The 20,086-nt window shown below is 38.9% G+C and overlaps 1 protein-coding gene across 15 annotated transcripts in view; it reads left to right on the top strand.

Annotated features, from left to right (window-relative positions):
* The window catches only part of LOC100118775 (neurobeachin), a 316,568-nt gene that overhangs the window by 225,564 nt on the left and 70,918 nt on the right, over positions 1–20,086 (top strand). For 8 of the 15 annotated variants that reach the window (XM_016988195.2, XM_031925728.2, XM_016988200.3 and 5 more), the window contains 21 exons: positions 8,503–8,629; positions 8,730–8,830; positions 8,985–9,080; positions 9,895–10,016; positions 10,516–10,642; positions 10,927–11,046; positions 11,275–11,421; positions 11,662–11,769; positions 12,381–12,521; positions 12,638–12,783; positions 12,955–13,168; positions 14,583–14,835; positions 15,264–15,406; positions 15,486–15,676; positions 15,757–15,947; positions 16,039–16,355; positions 16,459–16,680; positions 16,938–18,690; positions 18,835–19,000; positions 19,079–19,232; positions 19,349–19,528. In XM_016988195.2, the coding sequence (XP_016843684.1) occupies positions 8,503–8,629; positions 8,730–8,830; positions 8,985–9,080; positions 9,895–10,016; positions 10,516–10,642; positions 10,927–11,046; positions 11,275–11,421; positions 11,662–11,769; positions 12,381–12,521; positions 12,638–12,783; positions 12,955–13,168; positions 14,583–14,835; positions 15,264–15,406; positions 15,486–15,676; positions 15,757–15,947; positions 16,039–16,355; positions 16,459–16,680; positions 16,938–18,690; positions 18,835–19,000; positions 19,079–19,232; positions 19,349–19,528 (5,019 nt within the window). The remainder of the gene's footprint in view (positions 1–8,502; positions 8,630–8,729; positions 8,831–8,984; positions 9,081–9,894; positions 10,017–10,515; positions 10,643–10,926; positions 11,047–11,274; positions 11,422–11,661; positions 11,770–12,380; positions 12,522–12,637; positions 12,784–12,954; positions 13,169–14,582; positions 14,836–15,263; positions 15,407–15,485; positions 15,677–15,756; positions 15,948–16,038; positions 16,356–16,458; positions 16,681–16,937; positions 18,691–18,834; positions 19,001–19,078; positions 19,233–19,348; positions 19,529–20,086) is intronic. The other 7 variants (XM_016988202.3, XM_016988198.3, XM_016988203.3 and 4 more) reach the window with 4 other exon arrangements.

Below are 20,086 nucleotides of genomic sequence, written 5' to 3'. Positions count from 1 at the left end.
GGATCCCCTGGTAAAAAAAGCAGTAAAACTGCTCAGTATACTAAACACTGATCAGGACCGACTTGGCCAGTTCAAGACATGATAACTGCTCAGGCACTGGCGAAGGACTGCTCGAATTCCGAATTGTGATTTTATTTTATATTTTTCTATTACATTAAAGTTTACGTTTCTCTAATTCGCTTGGCATGAATGGGTTAAAAACTGCTGATCACCTCTACCAGGGGATCATCGTCGCTTTTCAATTGCTTTCACGAATCATTTAATAACTGTTATTGTATTCTACCTATTTTATATATTTTTTTTTTTTTCATCATTTGACGAGCTTGAAAGCTTGTTACGCAGAGTAATACAATATAATGCCTATGTGCACGAATAATGTTTTTCAATGTTATTTGATACAGCTATATTGTTGATGAGATTCTATACGCTTCACAAAATAGTTCTTTTCAAATGGTTCGAAAAATCAAGCCCTCGAAAAAATCGACTTAGTACAAGCCTGATCTTTCTGCACACAAAAGTTTCGACGATCAAGTACCCTTGAGCCACATCAGATAGACTTTTCTCGCTCTGTTTATTTTTCGAGCTGCTAATTAAGAGCCTCAAGAGTCAAAAAAAAAATGCTCGAATTTGTGGCCGACTATCAGAAGTCGGCAGATGTTCCCAGAATTTCGAAAATTCAAAATCCGAGTGAGCAATTTTATTCGAGCAAAGAAATCAAGCTCATCCGGCAGAGCTTACTCTCGAAAATCCGGCTCGGAACATCGATGCGATGTGGGAATGTCATGGACTGCCTCAACTAAGCACATAAGAGTTAAGCACATAATATATAACTGCGCGCGTGCCCCTGCCGTAGAAAATTAATTTGTCCCCTCGAAGTTTGCGCAAGAAAGACGTACTCAGTGTGCACTTCTCCCGCATACTCGCCTAGCTTTGTCCCTCTGATCGTTCGCGCGTGAACCACTACTTCAGTCACTTGATTCTTGCGGCAGTGCGCATGCGCGATAATTATCAGGGCGACGTTCTCTCTAGATGCCTACGCAGTGCGGATATTGTCTCAGCGCAAATGACTCGTGAAGTTGGTATTATTGTAACGTTATATGATAAGCCTTGAATTAACTCTGCACGTATTCGCGCAATCAATACACTTTCCCGTTCCTTTGTGAGCTTAATTTCTTTTTGGTGCGAGCTTTTGATGTATTTTTTAAAGCTTTGTTAGTTTCCCACCTCTTCGGATATACGAAAACGCAGTTTCATTATAGAGGAAACGAATAATCAGGTTTTTAATTAACTTTGTAAGCATTGCAGCTGATGAAAAGCCAAGTTCGGTATACGAAGGCAGCTTCGCTTACAGAGTGTTTGATCAGATTTTTAATTAATTTTGTACGCACGCTGATAAACGCCGAATTTGATATGAGACGATGTATTTGTTTAACGCGATCCGGGAAAAACTTTAATCAAATTTATATACTCTGTGTACAGTATAATACGCAATAAAATCTGGAGCGCCCTTATGGCGCTCGCCACGCAGTTATATTTGCGAATGTAGTGGATATATTGGCAGTTTTATGAAATCAAATCCAGGCTCAAACTCCAGCGCACGTATAGGCTTCTAAGAATTCAAAAATTCAGCCCCTGCAAAGCAGAAGCAACAGCAACCACAAGTCTCCCTATACACTTCGCAGCGGCGCGTGGGGCGCCTCGAAAAAACAGCTGCGCCATGAAGAGAATATTGAATGAGGCAAAACATCGGGGCCTCCATTATATAAAGCAGCGAACACTGCGCAAAGGTATAGCGGCGGAGCAGAAGGAGCGGGGGATCGTTATACATAATGCACGCATAGCCGAACGCGCGGATTCGCCGAAGCCACGGCGCGCTCGCGCTGTGTGTATATTTATGCAAATGCGATAGCAAGCGAGTGCAGTACAGGCGGGGGGGGGGGAGGGTGTCAAAGGGCTGTTTGTGGCGTGCTACGCGAGAATGACAAACATTGACACGGCCCAGGCGGCCAGATGATTCTCCTGCAGCCCGCGCGGGGCTAATGCTCCGCTGTCACGCTCGATCCTAGAGACGCCGCTCGCAAAGTTACTCATTACCGTTCAGACCACGGATAAATAGTTTAACGGCTGAGTTACGGAAGATGATTAAATTCGCCACACCAAACGGCTTCGGCTCGGAATCAGGAGGGTTATTCACGGTATTTTATTATGCACTATGTGAAAATTTTATGTGTACTATATTTGGCTTCTCAAAGAGTCTGCTATTATTAGTTAATTGGCTCTCACGCAGCGAGGGTATCGCATTCCGCTTGGGATGGGTGCATAGTTAACTTGTGAGATTTCCTTGTTTATCGAGCAAACGCGAGCTTTCAGAATTTTATTTAAAAAATTTCAAATCTCAATCCTTTTTAATCTGCGTTTTAATGCTGTTCAGTCAAAGGCTTCCACGCGTGATATTGTCATGCCCTTTGAAGTAGCTCTTTAACTACACCGTGTGAATTTTAAATGTGAAAACTGGCGCTGCATTCTTAACTTGCATAAAGCAATTGTAAACCAGTGCAGTCAAATGTTTTAGAAGGCGTTTTTTTCAAAGGCGCGCGTCTCTTTTATTTTATTACTGAAAAAGGCTCTTTAAGAAAAATGTTCGTCCCTGGCTGTATATTATTTTTAGTTTAGCTCTTCTTGCGGTGCTGCGTGCACTCGGGCTTTTATGACTTGCTGTACTTTCTTGGGGTGTCAACCGCTATAAGCTTATATAAAGCCCCCAGTGGAAGGAGTCATAATTCACTGAGTAAGAGTCCAGTTTTACACCTGAAAACTATTTTCTGTTCAATTAAAAACTTTGAGACTGTATCTTATGAGTAAAATGCATAAGGTAGTATAGCTGTAGCAGACTTAATTATACCGAAATAAGAATAATTCAACGAGAGTATAGGATTCATCACAATGAAATATGATTGTCTTCTTTTATTTACTAGCTAAATAATTACTATGTAGGGCCTCGACGATAAAGATATATTTTTACTCGCATCGAGGTGATGATCGTATGATATTTTTTCTAGCTGAGAGAACCCGTTGATAAATAGGAAGTGGTAATAGGGATATCAAAAGAATTCCGAGGGTGCCAAAGAATAGCGAGGGATCGGACGATGTTTCCATCAATCATAGAGCGAATATTATCAGAGTCACGAAAGAATGCGCGCCAGCCTCTCGATAATGTTGCCGTCATTAGTTATATTGGAATCAGAGCTCTTCTCTTGAAAATGATTTACCGATGTTGGCGCTCTTCCATTGTCTGTGAGGGCATTAAAAACGACTTCGTCATTCGTTTGATATCGTTATTATTTATTATTTAATCATAATTCTATTACAGAAGCGTAAAAAAACGCAGAAAATAACCTACATTTCAGTAGAGGCACACTTTGTTTGGTCAGACAATGGAATATGGAAACAATGTATTTTAATCAAGCTTGGATGAATCAAGTTATTAATCAACTGTAGCATTTGTTGTAAAGCAACATGCCGATTCCTGGCGATTAATTTATTAAAATCAATTATCGATTAAAATTTGTATGCGTGTTATATGCGCAACAGTTAAAGGCGAATTGTATACCATATTCAGTATATATTGAATTACTTTCGATTCGAGAAAAATTAATCTAATTTTGTAATAGTATATTGTGTAATGAGTGTGATAAGTTGCACATGGACTTATCGCACTAGTTGCCCACACTATTTTTTTCACGAGTGCGATGATAAAGTGCCGCATAACGCACAGGTTTGCCAAGACTAAATCAAAAGAGTTTTTTTTTCATAACTCAACGCTTTTGCGTTGCGTTATTTTTCATTGCGCAACGCTTTTTCTTGTAACCTAACGCTTTTACCTCTAACCTCATCCGATGATACAATTCGCCATTTAGCGAAGGCAAAACCGTTGCGTTATGCGGCACTATTCGAGCACGAGTGATTGAAAATTAAATTATCCGATCAAGCTGGGTACGTTCTATATACGGAAAATCGAAAATACCCAGGATAAACGTGGATTACCACGCTCCAGATAGCGACCAATTTTTTACTCGGAAAATCTGTCCTTAGTCTAAAAAGGCGGAGCGTTCTTGCAGTACACTTGATACTACGCTTTTGATCCGGTAATACATCACGCCTTTGCAAAAAAATGTAAAAAGAGTTATCGACGCGACGCGTCCATCAAGTGACGATGCTTAAGCTAAGTAGTAAAAACACTTGCTAAGTAAGACACTTTTTGCACCTTTCGAACTTTCGCGTCGTTTATCTTCTTCTCGTACAATTATATTTTAGTTAGGTTAGATTTCCTGGACGTTGTTCATTTGTTTACTCGTTAATAAGACGCAAAATTTTTCACGATAGGTACCTGCGTTCATATGAGCATTAAATTTCTTAAAGACTCGATTAATTAAAGACTCGACAATGCAACTTCTAAATGAGACTCGACGATGACCAATAGGATTACATATTTTTATCATATGCTCCCGCATGCTTTGAAGATAATTCAATTAATTGTACTTTTTCCAATTATTAACTTTGCGATACTCTACTATCATTTTTATATATTCGATAATCAAATTCGTTCTTAATATCTCGATCGTTAAAAATAATTTTTGAACATATCTCTATATCTAATCCGGTGTGAATTAGCATTATTTTTTGTTAAATTCCTAACAAAGTTAAAAGATGAAAACTGCTTGATAAGTAATATAAAAAGCAATTCACGCTTGAAAACATTAATTCGTTTCCAAAACTTTTTCAAACATAATACTGACACTGAGGATGAATGTATGCCTATGTATGCCTGTCAGTCTCGATGTACGAATATTCGGGAAAGAAGAGATATTTCAATCGCTGAATCTTTTATTCAAATATGATTTTAAATATTTAAATGATTGAATAAAGTTTGAAAGACTTTTTTGTATGATTTATTAAAACCGACCCGGCACATTTTTCTTGAAAAGCGTGCCACATTCACGCAGAGTATGCAAAATTTACAGAAGAATTTATGATATTCGAATCGTGACGAGTATAGGGGACGAAATTCCTCACATGTTTTTCTCGAGCATTGAAATACTTTCATGTATTATTAATTGAATCGAATCAAGCCATTACTCGAAATTGACAAATAAATGCGTCCCTACTCAATTATTAACGTTGGCGAATCACGCCAATAAAATAAAAGAGAAAACACGGAGTTTTTAAAATTACCCGTAATAGTGAATTCTATAAAAAGACGACATCGGAGTATAAGACTTCAGCATGAGAGTAGTGGCAGCAGCAGCAGCTTTGCTGTCTCTTCGACTTTGACCCCGTTGACACATACACGGACAACAACTACAACCACTCTCATTCATTGAGAAAGCGTAGGTGGGATAAAGCAGTGTCGCACTAGCGTGTGCAAAGTAGTTCACGCTGACGTTGTTCTTGTTTTTTTTATTCGACTCTTTTTTCGAAACTGCGCTTGTTTACAGCTTCACACTTTTAATCAAATCCGTTTTATTTCTCTTTTCTATTTTATTAAAAGTAGTAACTTTTTAAATTACATTTTTCAATGAATTCTTTTGTATTATTTTGCGCATTGCTGCATTTTGGAAGCAAATTATCTTCCAAAACTTGGAGAAAAATTTTACATTTTAATCACATGAGTGAAGTGAAAATTAAATCGAATAGCTTATATTACGCTGTGGCGAAATACAGTGTTTTTCGCGTGCGCATATTTTTACCCTCCGGTTTATTAATGAACCTTTAGCAATTGCTTTAACAAACGTATTTTAAATGTATGTATGCATTTTCATTTTTAAAAGATAAAGAAACAAATGAATTAATTAAGAAATTTTAAATAATCAAATAAAATAAACATACCGATTTCTTCTATTCAATATGAGATGTTTCACATTCAATCAGCTTCCTTGCAATCCTGCAATTGCTTTTCTAAAAAGCGCAAAACTTTCTGAGTGTGTAACTGATTATCAAAACACAATTTTCCAATACAACTTGTCTTCATTAATAAAAATCATTTGCAATGACTTCTAAAAAGATGTATAATAAAAAGCGCGGAATAGGTCTGAAACTCGCGTGCGGATGCGCGCAAAGGCTCGTTAATCAAAGCCAGTGAACGAATTGGACGGCTGTTAAACTGAGGATGCAGCACCGGGGAGCTCCGCTCTATATGATTCTATATATTTTGATTATTAAAATTAACTGATGGTCTAATTGAGCGGGGCTCCGCTTTCCGTGAAACGCGCAGCGCAAGCCTCTCTCTCTCTCTCTCTCTCTCTCTCTCTCTCTAATTAGCTCGGTAATTTCAGTAATTAGAGAAATAATCAGGTGCAGTAGAGGAGGGAACGTGCCAATCGATTCCCCTTTATTCTGCGGCGACGCGTGATGCCTTAATGCTCGAATCGCTCTTGGCTGGTCTGTGTCGAAGAGACGAGAGAGAGAGAGAGAGAGAGAGGGAGAGAGAGAGAGAGAGAGAGAGGGAGAGAGAGAGAGAGAGAGAGAGAGAGAATTGGAATCATTGAGTGGTTGGCTCGGGGGGAAGCTGCTACGAAAGCACGAGGTATCGAGATTTGCGCTATTTACGGAACTACGCTGTACGTTTGTAAAGTAACGAAATGTGCGCGGTAACGAACGTTAATGAATCAAAACCTCTCCCCGGCGCAGTCGCCGAGTTAAAGTCCGCGCACGGATCCTTTCTTTTCCGTCCTTTTTATGTTCTCCTTTTGTTTCACGTTAACGTTGTGTCCTTTTTTACAGTGGACTCCGAAAGTACGCCTTCTGATGGCTGTATAAAGAGAAGGAGACGGCGCTTCTTCACAGTCTGTAATTGCTATTGTGATTGATGCTTATTTTCTGAAGGAAAAGCTGATAATCTGACACCGATCTTAACGTATTATTTATACTGCAGCTCTGGTCACATTTAATTTGCAATTATTTTCGTTTCCTCTATTGCGCGCCTTTCTTCTTTCATTAAACGTAACGCAGCGCGGCCTGCGTGAAAGGGATTCCCCGACGCTCTTTGAACGTGAATCCTATTGGAGCGTATTAATTAATATTATTGCAGGATTTCATTATTAAGAAAGAGAAGCATTTACCCTTCTTTTTTGTTACACGACGAAATATTTCATTAGAATACACATTTCGAGCTCGGCTGACCATTTGTTTATTTTTCCACTTGTATACCGGATTTAACACGTTCATCACGTACCTCGTACAATGATGATACATTCACAAGCAGCAGCTATTATAATCATAAGTTGAAATTTTATTTAAACAAACTCGCAAAAGCGTACTTATAATCTTGTTCCACGAACGCTCGAAAATTATATTGGTATGCAGCTGCGTGAATAAATTGGATTTAAAAGCAGTAAGCTTGACATTCGTGCACGCGTTCGTACGTAACATATTATTACCTCGAATATTTTCGGGCGATACGCTGCCTCCGCCAACGTCATGTTAGAGCTTTATACGTTTTAATATGATTCACCGAACGAATATATGCTCAATCTTTTCTCTCGCGCTGCGACGTAAACAACGTTTGAGCGCGCGATAAATAAAGTCCAGTATAGCTTATAGGTATACATAACGCAAATTAGCGAGAGCGCGGACGTAGCAATATATTCAGCGGCACGTCGTCGAAAGCTCGGATTGAAAAGCCTTTTTCTCGGGGGGCTTGTTGTGCGCCTCGAAGCTTTTCACGTTAGGGAGAGCCGGGGAGCGGGGGGAGCAATACGACTAGCCGCGTATGTGTATACATGCATGCGCGCCTGCAGCCGCTGGCATTACTGTTATGCAGCTGATATCCCCGGCGGATATGTATTCCAAAATATGGAGGCTCCTTGCTCTATACGCGTGCGTGCGCTTGCGTCCATGTATAAGCGTACGTATACACACACACACACACACATATATATATATATATATATATATATATATATGTATAGGTATATAGGTGCAGAGAGCGACGGGGCGCCGCCTTATTATTGCATTCCTGGCGAGCGCCGTGACGCTCTGCACCCGAGGCATTGGTCGCATATCGGCTCTCTTGATGCTTCTTAATACTTTGCAATATAGGCGCACTGCAGTGGCATTCTGCGAGAGTTTTCTTTCTCCCGCTGCTACATTTTAAGATGCTCAAATTATGAAAGGGAGCCGGATTTTTTATTACTTTCGCGTGCCGCCGCTGTCGTCGCCGGCGGCGCCGTGTCCCAGTAACAAAGTTTCGTAAAACACGAGCGTCCCCGTCGTTTTCCTTGTTATTCAACGGAGCCGCGCGCGATATAGTTATCAGGGAAGACGGAATTTATATTGCAAACTTTTTGCCGCGGCTCGTTTCGCTATTAAATTTATGAATGGGATATTTTATTGTCTCGCAGAGAAAGTTGTTTGCTCTCACGTCCCAAAGCCTTATTCAGCGAACGCAAACTTTATGGATTATCATTGATTCAATAAATATCTGTATATTTTTGTCTGTTTCAGGCTGAAATTTGGAGCGTCTTCATCGCTATTCTGAGAAAGAGCGTCAGAAATCTGCAAGCATGTACTGACGTAAATCTAATCGAGCACGTTCTGCATCGGTTATCACGGGCAGAAACTATTGTTGCAGGTTGGTAACTCGTTGCTGCTACGTTTTCCATTGGCTTCTACGTACACGATGAGAGTCAGTGTATGCACAAATTAACGCTGTATTTCCGTTTAATCCGCAGATTTGCTGATCGATATGCTTGGCGTACTGGCGAGCTACAGCATAACGGTGAAAGAATTGAAGCTTTTGTTCGGCGCGATGAAGGCAGTCAAAGGGAAATGGGTAAGCGTTACTCTAAAGCGTGCGCAGCTCGCTGCTGGGCCTCTATCCACAAAGACCCGTGTAGTCCGCTGCTTTATAGTTCTCTCTCTCTCTCCCTCTCTCTCGAACTGTAACAACGGCCAGAGTAACGAAATCAATTTCTCGATTTTTGCAGCCCCGGCATTCGGCGAAGCTTTTGAACGTCCTGCGGCAAATGCCCCAGCGAAACGGCCCCGACGTCTTTTTCAGTTTTCCTGGACGAAAGGGATCGGTGAGTCGATTAACCGTCTTCTTTCTTATACGTTCCATTTTTTTTTTTATTTCTACATTCTACTACACTATACACGTCGCCCTCGTTGCATCATCCGCTCGCTGAGTTTTTTCGGAAAAATTCGCGCGCAGTATGCGTATAGGAGGAACTATTTCGCGCGAAACATTTTTTTTCAGTCGGACACTCGCTCAAAGGGAAAATTTGCAAAGCTAACGGACTTGATAAACATTCCAAAAGTTGATTCAATTTTTTTTTTTTTTTCAAATGCGAACTAATGGAAGATTAGCGCTGATGGAATTTTTGAAATATTTACGAGCGTAATGCTCAACAGAGGGACTGTAGACGAGCGCATAAAACGTACTGCGCACACAATTTTTACACCGTGTCCCTCCGACCCCACTTTGCGTCTATGCATATTTTGTAGCATCTACGGCGAGGCGAATTTTTTTTTGTTTTCCATGCAATTTTCCAACGAGAGATCTCCATTTCGCGAGCATCTGCTTTTTAGGGATTTTATTTTCTGGCCAGACTAGTTTTTGCGAAAAACTCCTCCACCTACGCGTATACACGCTACGAGGGAAATTCAATATCGCTCGCGTATGAATGAGGCTATATTTGTCAAGTCCTCGAACTGTGTTGAGAGAGCATGGATGAGGTCATCATTGCGGCGACAGCGAGCGGTAGTCTGCAACGATGTGCGCGATCCACACACACATACACGTACACACTGCAACGTACACTGCTGTTCAGGAGCAATCATTTTACGCCTGATGAAAGTTTCATTGAGTCGAAACATTAATTCACGTTTGTTCAGGCAATTGTCCTCCCGCCATTAGCAAAATGGCCGCATGAAAGCGGTTTTACATTCACGACATGGTTCAGGCTGGATCCCATCAACTCCGTTAATATCGAACGCGAGAAGCCGTACCTGTACTGGTGAGTATAGTTATACTGTGGCACGTTACGGCTTTTGCTGATGCGGCAGCTGCAGCAGCGATAAGTGCTTTTTAAAAGCTCACTCGCCCCCTGTTCTCTATCTCTGCCCCCCGCCACCCTCTCTCTCCCTCTCTTTCTTTCTCTCGATCCCTCCTAGCTTCCTTCTCTTTTCCATTCTTTTCCTATATTAATTGCTTCGCTATTATTAAGGCAACGTCATCAGAAAATCTTCAAAACGCGCGCTCAGTATTTTAATACTGCTTTGTTTGGGCTTCGATAACGAAGCGAGCTTTAATATTCAAAGTGAAACCGTGATTATTCCTTTATTGTTTTCCGCGCGATTGTTTGGATTCGGCTCGAGACAACTCGCTTTTTAATGGGGTGTTGAAATATTTCTGAACTAAAGGTTGGACGAGGGTTTGTTAAAAATAATCGCCTCATTGTCTGCTTTATTCAATATTGTAACTTGCTCTCTTTCTCTCTCTCTCTCTTTTTTCAGTTTTAAAACCGGTAAAGGCGTAGGTTATTCGGCACATTTCGTTGGCAATTGTCTAGTCCTTACGTCGATGAAAGTGAAGGGCAAGGGCTTCCAACATTGTGTCAAATACGAATTTCAGCCACGAAAGGTATTTCTTTGGACCATAATACTTCGCTTTTTAAATTTAGTAACTTTTTTGAACGTAGTGTATCGTCAACTTATAATTTTAATTCGAATAGAAAAAAAAATACGCTGCTCAATGATGATGGCAGATTACCACTGAAAAAGTAGATAATCATTATTCTGTGATGCAAATTTCAAAATTTCTTACTCATCTAGTTTAAGTCTGAGAGCAGTTTTTCTTTCATTGAAATTAAGTTTTGGCGAAGTTCTCCTCTTATACTCGACTAATGCACCGCTTTTGTCTTTCAGTGGTACATGATCGCAGTAGTGTACATATATAATAGGTGGACTAAGAGCGAAATTAAGTGTCTGGTTAACGGTCAACTGGCCTCGAGTACGGAGATGGCTTGGTTCGTCTCGACGAACGATGTGAGTATATACACGTATACTCGGAGAGAAAAGATCCGCACCCTGACGGTCTGAGAATGCGGAATCCGCTGGTAGTGTAATAGCTTCATGCCTGAGTGGCCGTAGAACAAAACAGTTTTGGACTGGCATTTTCCTCACCACTGCAAGTTGCAACTTCCCGGGTCTCTATGTATAAGTCTTAAATTTAATAATTCCACTAACACTTTTATTTGTTTCCATCTTTCGCAGCCATTTGACAAATGTTATATCGGAGCTACGCCAGAATTGGACGAGGAGCGCGTCTTCTGCGGACAGATGAGTGCAATTTATCTCTTCAGCGAAGCGCTGACCACGCATCAGATTTGCGCGATGCACCGCTTGGGTCCTGGGTATAAGGTAGACGCTTTTTTCTGCTATTATACTCGTGTAATTTCCTATGTTAAACCAAAAACCTGAAATAATTTATTTCTATCTCAAAATACACAAAGCTGTGGTTGTATGTGAGAGACGAAAATGTAAACGTTTAATCACAAAATTGAAACCAACGTACATTTCAAAATTTAATTAAAACTCTAATGGACTCTAATGGACTCTAATGCATCGAGTATTAAATCGAATTGTTTGCCGGATTTTCAGAGTCAGTTCCGGTTCGACAACGAGTGTTACCTAAATCTGCCCGACAATCATAAAAGGGTGAGTGGTGAGTTGGAGCTCGCAAGCATGATGGACCAAAGTATGATAACTGTAAGCATCCCCTTTTGATTTTCGTTTTATTTTACGTTTCGCCATATCAATCATCATTATTTAAAATGTCTATACTACGCACGTAATCATCTCTTTACTGCGCTCACCTTCGTCTGAGGTAAAATTCTCCACTTTCACGAGTACAGTATCAAAACATGGTTATGTATATACACTATTGAAACATATAAATGTTCAAATTCATCGGTTTTTGTTCCGTAAAAGCAATTATATGATTTTTAAGTACTATTTATTTTTTCTGAAAAGTGTTATCAAACTTGTGTAATGTGTATATTGTTTTCTTATAAGTTATGTTTTGTACGATGAAGTTGTGCCTGTTGTAGTAAATAATAGAAATCGCTCACTGCGTTAGTACCATATGATATACGTTCTAAGCTGCCTACTTCACCATTCCCTTTGTGCAGCACGTACACTGCACACATTCGTGTGTTCCCTATTGTGTGCGTATCCACGTAGTTATTTTTGTCGTAGCGTATAGTGCGGACCTCTCGTAGTTTCAAAAATGTACGAGGTCCGCGCATGTGTCTTTGTCAGTAGCAGATTTTTTTGTTTTGTCGACCCGACAAGTCAATAAAAAGTTTTTAACGTCGCAGGTGCTTTACGATGGAAAGTTGTCCAACGCAATTATGTTCATGTATAATCCAGTCGCAACGGACTCTCAATTGTGTCTGCAGAGCGCACCGAAGGGAAACGTTTCTTACTTTGTACATACTCCACACGCCCTGATGTTGCAGGTTTGTTTTCACGTTTTTTTTTTCCAACTGCTCTCGTTTGTGTGTTATCACACACTGATGAAAATAGCGTTATCCGTCGCAGAAGCAATTATTCAAAAAAATTTTTTTATTTTTAGGATGTTAAAGCTGTAATTACGCATTCCATACACAGTACCTTGAACTCCATCGGTGGAATTCAAGTTCTTTTTCCGTTGTTCTCGCAGTTAGACATGCCTTATGATTGCATAGCGCCTAATGACATCAAACGAGATCCGACGTTATGGTAACGTAAATTTTTATGCACTATACATATCTTGTAATTTTCTTATTGCATCTCTTTACTCTGTATTTTTATGACGAAAACTCATTAGTTCATTTATTCCATCACTTTTTAATGCAATAACAGATGTTCGAGTACGTTTGCAATATGTATTTAAATTTACTTACGTTTCAGTTCGAAACTACTAGGATTTATATGTGACTTAGTGGAAAGCTCACAGACAGTGCAGCAACATATGGTGCAAAACAGGGGCTTCCTTGTGATTAGCTACATGCTGCAAAGAGCGAGTAGAGATCACCTCACTACGGAAGTTCTTGCTTCCTTTCTTGAGCTTACGAAGCACCTAGTCACGTGTCTCAGCGCTAACAGCGACCTCCTGTTGAAGCAGGTATTTGAGAGAAGCATAATGTTCGATTAATTTTAATTACACGTTTAGTTATGACAAAATGAGGTTTATACATGAATTTCTATCAGAAAATCTTTGATCGTCTATTGAATTATGTGCTGTTAAGAAATAACACTATTGTTGTCATTCAAAACATTTAACAACAATAATGTTTGAAAAAAAATCATTAGCGGTAACCCTGACATATGTCAATTTGTCGCACTTAAGCACCTTTTATTTTTCAGCACTGTAAGGCACTGTTTTGTAAAACTATTTTTTGCGCATCGGCTGTCTAGTTGATACGTATAAAAAAATCAATCACACATCAGAAATACGTTTCGTATAATATTTCTCTATTAAAATAAGCACACAAAAAGCACATCATATAAATATAAGCATGACAAATGAGTCTTTGAACTTTGAAATCTAAAATTGATTTCTTACATTTAGCGGACAGCATGCAATCTACCGACTTTTAAATTTTCTCTACATATACTCAATGCGTAGCGCAAGTCTTTAGTCGGCGAGTGGCTTATATTATTGCTTGGCTTGCCATTACTGCCACTTGTAACTTTTTATAAATACTTTAAAAATTGAATAAACTATTTACTTACATTCAAACAGTACAAACACCACGATAAGACGAGAACAGTAATTTAATAATAGCTTTAATTGCAAAGATATAACATGGTTTATTTTAAATACAAATAATAAACCGTTAATATTTTAATAATTATTATTTTTTCATATTATTTCTATCATCCATTATTAAGGTGTAAATATATCGTGTAATGCATGTCTATTGTCTAATCAACATTACATATTGAAGGATCATCGATTTCTATTCACGCATATATCATCAGATCAATGTCGTATCAGTCTGTATTGAAATTATTCATGGCCTTTCCACTTCGTATCTCCTATAGAATTGAACAGATGATCTACATTGTACGACTATAATATGAACCTCTTCTCTCTTGTTAAATGCAGCCAGTTGTTAACTTCCTGTCTCAGTAGATTATACATTGTTTAGTTGAAAATATTGCGAATAAAATTGAACAAAATATTTATATTTAGCATAGAGACATTCTAAGGTAAGAAAATTCGAATAACGACAAAATAAAACAATTTTTATCTACATTGCTCCGACAAAAAAATAGAATGTATAAGGTTTGAATGAGCATAAAAATGTTTTGATTTAACTTATGATTTCCTCTTCTTTTATTTACGTAAAAATATGATAGTTCAGTTTTTATTCATACGTGAATATTTTATCTAAGAAGATCAAAACTGTTAAAAGTAAGATAATATAGAAACAAGTGAAAAAAACATGCTAACTTGGTAGAAGTAGAGCAATTTTAAAAGTCGAAATTAGATTGGTGTGTCCGAAGAACAGGCAGACCCATGGTGAGTATAGTATTTCTACTTTTCATTCGTGATATGGCAGCTGCTGGACCACGTCCTCTTCAATCCGGCCCTGTGGATCTACACGCCGGCACCCGTCCAGACGCGTCTCTACTCTTACCTAGCCACCGAGTTCCTCAGCGACACGCAGATCTACTCGAACGTGAGGCGCGTCTCCACCGTGTTACAGACGGTCCACACGCTCAAGTACTACTACTGGGTTGCGAGCCCTCGAAGCAAAAGCGGCATCACGCCAAAGGGACTTGGTACGTGCTTGCCTACATACGCGTCTAGCAGAGGCTACCTTTGCACTTCCGCGTCAAATGTGACACTATGCCATTACTCGAGCCTTTGACACTAGCTGTTCGAATTTGCGGGCTTAAGTGAAAGTTTATGCGTTTTTATGAACTGAGTACAATTCAATTTGTCAATTTGACTCTCAACTACGATTTTTATCAAATGCGCGATTTCGCATTGTATAGAGAAAATTTACTATCCGATACTCGTAAACTAAACAGCCCATCAGTGCACGGCGTTTTATCACCCTCCTAATACACGCCGTGCAATAATCGGCTACTTAGGTCACACGTATCGTAATATACTATTGACTTAAACCTTGTATTAGCACACTTCGAAATATAACAATAAAAATGTGATGTTATATCAACCAAAATTATTTTTGTTTCGCTTACAGATGGACCCCGACCTCAACAAAAAGACATTCTAGCTATACGATCGTACATCCTACTTTTTCTGAAACAGTTAATAATGATTGGAAACGGAGTTAAGGATGACGAATTACAGAGCATTTTGAATTATTTAACGACAATGCACGAGGTGACTCTTAAATTTGATTTTGAGTATTTTATTTCCTTCAATCAACATCGTTTACAATGTTATTGTTAATATTTTACAGGATGAAAATTTGCATGACGTGCTGCAAATGCTGATTTCCTTAATGTCAGAACAACCATCCTCTATGGTTCCAGCCTTCGATGCAAAGCAAGGCGTCAGAACAATCTTCAAACTCCTGGCAGCCGAAAGCCAATTGATCAGGTTACAGGCGTTGAAACTTCTAGGCTTCTTCCTTAGCCGCAGCACACACAAGTAAAAATTCAGAACTATTGAGTTTAGCCATGACGTATCTGTGGAATTTGAGAATCAAAAATTTTTGTTTTTTGTTACAGAAGAAAGTACGATGTAATGAGCCCGCATAATCTGTATACACTACTCGCAGAGAGATTACTTTTGAACGAAGAGACCCTAACTTTACCTACATACAACGTTTTGTACGAGATAATGACGGAGCACATTAGCCAACAAATTCTGTATACAAGACATCCAGAACCTGAGTCACACTATCGATTAGAAAATCCTAGTAAGTTCCTCTTCGCTAAAAATTAAACCCTGTTTTAATTCAGTTTTGTTTGGAAAGGAAACAATTAAAAAATCAAAATTTCTTTTTTCAGTGATCCTCAAAGTGGTTGCAACTCTTATCAGGCAATCCAAGCAAACCGAACAGCTGCTCGAGGTAAAAAAGCTGTTTCTTTCAGACATGACTCTTTTGTGCAATAATAATCGAGAAAATCGACGCACAGTCTTGCAAATGTCTGTATGGCAAGAGTGGCTCATAGCGATGGCTTACATTCATCCGAAAAACACAGAAGAACAAAAGATTTCGGATATGGTATACTCGTTATTTCGCATGCTTTTGCATCATGCAATCAAACACGAATATGGTGGCTGGCGAGTTTGGGTCGATACTCTCGCCATTGTACATTCCAAAGTATGTAATGCTTTCCAATTTAAAGTGAAATGAAATACATTCGATTTATAATTTTGATCAGTGCGTGAATATTGACATACTAAATTTCCATGTACTTGTTTAGGTATCGTATGAGGAATTCAAATTGCAATTTGCTCAAATGTATGAACATTATGAGAGGCAACGATCCGACAACATCACTGATCCCGAGGTTAGGCAACAGAGGCCAATTAGCACAATTTCTGGTTGGGATCAGCAGCATTCTGGTAACAATGGCTACACTCGACCAGCTCAATGGGTGAACGATCAATCTCAGGAAATACAACATGTCGATAGCAACTATAAAGTGCGTATCGCATCATTTTTACAATTCTAACACATCAAAAGTCAAACAGAATATCGCGCGAAAATCTCCGTCGGGATTTTAAAATCTGATTTCAGTTCACATAAACTAATGGAAAAGCGAATCAAATAGAAATTTTGTAATTTTAAACTTGGCCAATCAATTTGAAATAAATAAAAAATATTTTTTAAAAATTAGTATAATTAATGTATTTTATTTTAAAGATACTTTATTGACCATGGTATTGAATTTGATTACAGGAGTACGATACGATAGAGGCAAACGATCGTCTGGATGAGTCTTGCAGCTGCGATCTCAACTCTATCGATAACACGGAAAGCGACGGAAGTCCAGCGATTGTAGCCTCTCGTAATCAAGTCAACAATGGCACTCAACAGTCTAGCGAGGTCGTCTCACTAGACTTAAGATTAAGCGACAAACCAGATGCAACGCTTACGTCGGCATACGAAGCAGTGCACACAGAGACGCCAACGATCCTTGAGGAGGCGAACAGCGAAGTTTCTTTGCAAACGACGCAAGAAACGAGCGAAGTAGTCTCAATCGAAAGCTCTAGTGAATTCCTTAGTGATGCTCAAAAGGTCGAGAGCTCTAGTCCAGATTCGATGGTTCACGAGAGTACGAAAAAAGACGATGATGCGGAAACTTCAAATCAGGATGAACTAAATAACGAAGATTCATTATCAACCATCAGAGAAAGCGAGGAGTCAACGCAGACACCTTCCACCGAACCGACGACAGAAAATGAACCTAATAAAACCGAACTAGACACGCCCGAAGATAAGGTAGTCGATGGCAGTGTTGAAGTAAACGAGAAGGAAGTAACCGCCTCTCCAGTTAAAGAAATAGCCAACGGATATTATGACAAATCGGAAGCTAGTGAAACTGACACAACTGCCGTCAAAGATTTCTCTGAAATGCCAGAAGACAGCGTTGTTGCAGAGAAAGATTCTAAAGCAGATTCTATTACGAGCATCGAAGTTGGTGCCGTAATCGAAAATGTAAAAGAACCAAGTACATTAGTCGAAGAGGTAGCTGAAGTTGAAAAACCAGCAGCGACTGATTCGATAAAAGAAAATAATGTGGTTGATAAAGTCAATGAATCAGAGAATGCACCTGAAACAAAAGTAGAAGATTCTTCTATCGCCGAGGAGAAGCAGGAGAAGGAAAGCAAAAAAGACGAATCCGAGCAAATCGAGGAATCGTCTCATCAATCAGTTACGATTACGGACATAACAGAAAACGAAGAAAAACAATCGTCTGAAGTGGAAGAGATCTCTGATAAATTGAACGGTCAAAGTAGTCCGGCAAAATCCAGCGAGGAAGCTAAAGAAAGTGCAAGTAACGATGTTGAAAATAAAGACACAAATGCTGCCGTGACGAACAGTTCGACGATTAACGGCGAGTGCGTGGCGAAAGAAAACGATGAAAAAAGTGCTGTTATTAATGGTAACGATGATGAAAGCATAGCAGAACGCGATACGAAGGAGCCGTCCATTATTTCTACTAGCGTAAGTGATAAAGAGGAGGAAGAAGTCTTGGCTGCACCAACGACGACAACGCCGCTGCCGACGACGACAACAGCTGACGATGCCATAGACGTAAACTCTAGTGATGTTTGTAATAATAGCGATGATGTTCAAAGTTCTGTAGATAGCGAGACGCAAGTGCCAAATGCCAAAGAGCAAGTTCCAACGATATCCACGGTCTGCGATGCCGCAGCGCAAAGCATAGCCGATGGTGTTGTGCCTCAAAGCGCTGTTGCTGACACGAGTGCTAAGGACAATTCAATGACAACTACCTCTGAATTTGATCATGCAGTTGTCACCGATGTACATCGGCGTAGGTCCAGTTTGCCGAATGTCTCGACGGAAAATTTGGATGGTGACGGCAACGAAAGCGACGGTGCCGTGACGTCCCAGAGGAAAAATTCCTCGCCGCAAAAACGACCAAGGAGTGCCTCAACCTCGACGCAAGTCGATCCGAATCATTTTGGTAGGAATGACGCTCTGTTTTTAACTTAAAAGAATATATATTTTCAACATGATTCTGTGACTTTTGTTTTATTTCAAAGTATAATAACAATATCATTAACTTCGTAGGAAATATTTTATCTGACGGACTAATGTTTATTTACAGAATCTAAAAGAACGAAGCAACCTAATCCTTCCACAAGACCGATGTTCAGTCCTGGACCTTCAAGGCCACCTTTCAGAATACCAGAATTTAAGTGGTCGTACATTCATCAAAGGCTTCTTTCTGATGTACTGTTTTCTTTGGAAACTGACATTCAAGTGTGGCGAAGGTACAATAAACTTTTCTTCTCATATATTCTATCTGTGTGCTGGTTTTTTAAGTATTAATATTTTATTATTTTTTTTAGCCATTCTACAAAATCAGTCCTAGACTTTGTTAATAGTAGCGATAATGCTATATTCGTTGTTAACACTGTACACTTAATTTCACAATTAGCAGATAACTTAATTATTGCCTGCGGTGGGCTTTTGCCATTGCTTGCCTCTGCTACGTCGCCAAATGTAAGTTTCATCATACTTGATCTTTAAAATAAAAAAAAATATCTTTTGTGTACTTATAATAGCTGCCTAGAAGAATGCCAAAGCAAGAAATGTATTAGAACGAAATTATTTCACAGAGCGAAATGGATGTTATTGAACCTACTCAAGGAATGCCAATCGAAGTTGCAGTTTCTTTTCTTCAAAGACTTGTTAATATGGCAGATGTACTTATTTTTGCTAGTTCTTTGAACTTTGGAGAATTAGAAGCTGAAAAGAACATGTCTAGCGGTGGAATATTGAGACAGTGCTTACGACTGGTTTGTATTCATAGACTATAGTGTTATTTTTTATTAGATTTAGGAAATAGTAAGGATAGCAATAATTGAAATTAGTTTTCTAATTTTTATTCTATACATCTGAGCAATATTCAGATCTTTATACTACATAAACTCTAATACTTACACAAAAAAGCTTCTTAAAAACGAAGTACTGAGCGCACTTCCCTTAAAATTTATGTGAGCTTTCAGAAAAAATGACTTAAATTATTGTTTTTCTTTCTATTACTTCTGTATAAGATATTTGCATCGAAACTTTAACTGCCTATTCTGTTATTTAAAATTTTAAAGTCACCTTTCAGAAAACAGAAAAACTAAGTTATTTTTACGAGAAGCCACTTATAGATTATTATATTTTACTATAAAGTCCTTAAAAATTATTTATTGACGTCGTATAAATATTTAATATAGTACACGTAGTCGCCAAGTTATTGTCGTTATTGAAACAGCAAAAAGAAGTATAATCCGATAGAAAATATTTAAAACAAAAATATATATTAAATATCTTAAAAATAGTGATTGCTATTATAATCAATGTAG

Source organism: Nasonia vitripennis (assembly GCF_009193385.2).
Source record: "Nasonia vitripennis strain AsymCx chromosome 3 unlocalized genomic scaffold, Nvit_psr_1.1 chr3_random0004, whole genome shotgun sequence".
Lineage (NCBI taxonomy): Eukaryota > Metazoa > Arthropoda > Insecta > Hymenoptera > Pteromalidae > Nasonia > Nasonia vitripennis.
The sequence above is the reverse complement of the archived record's forward strand: the minus strand, read 5'-3'. Positions and strand labels throughout refer to the sequence as shown.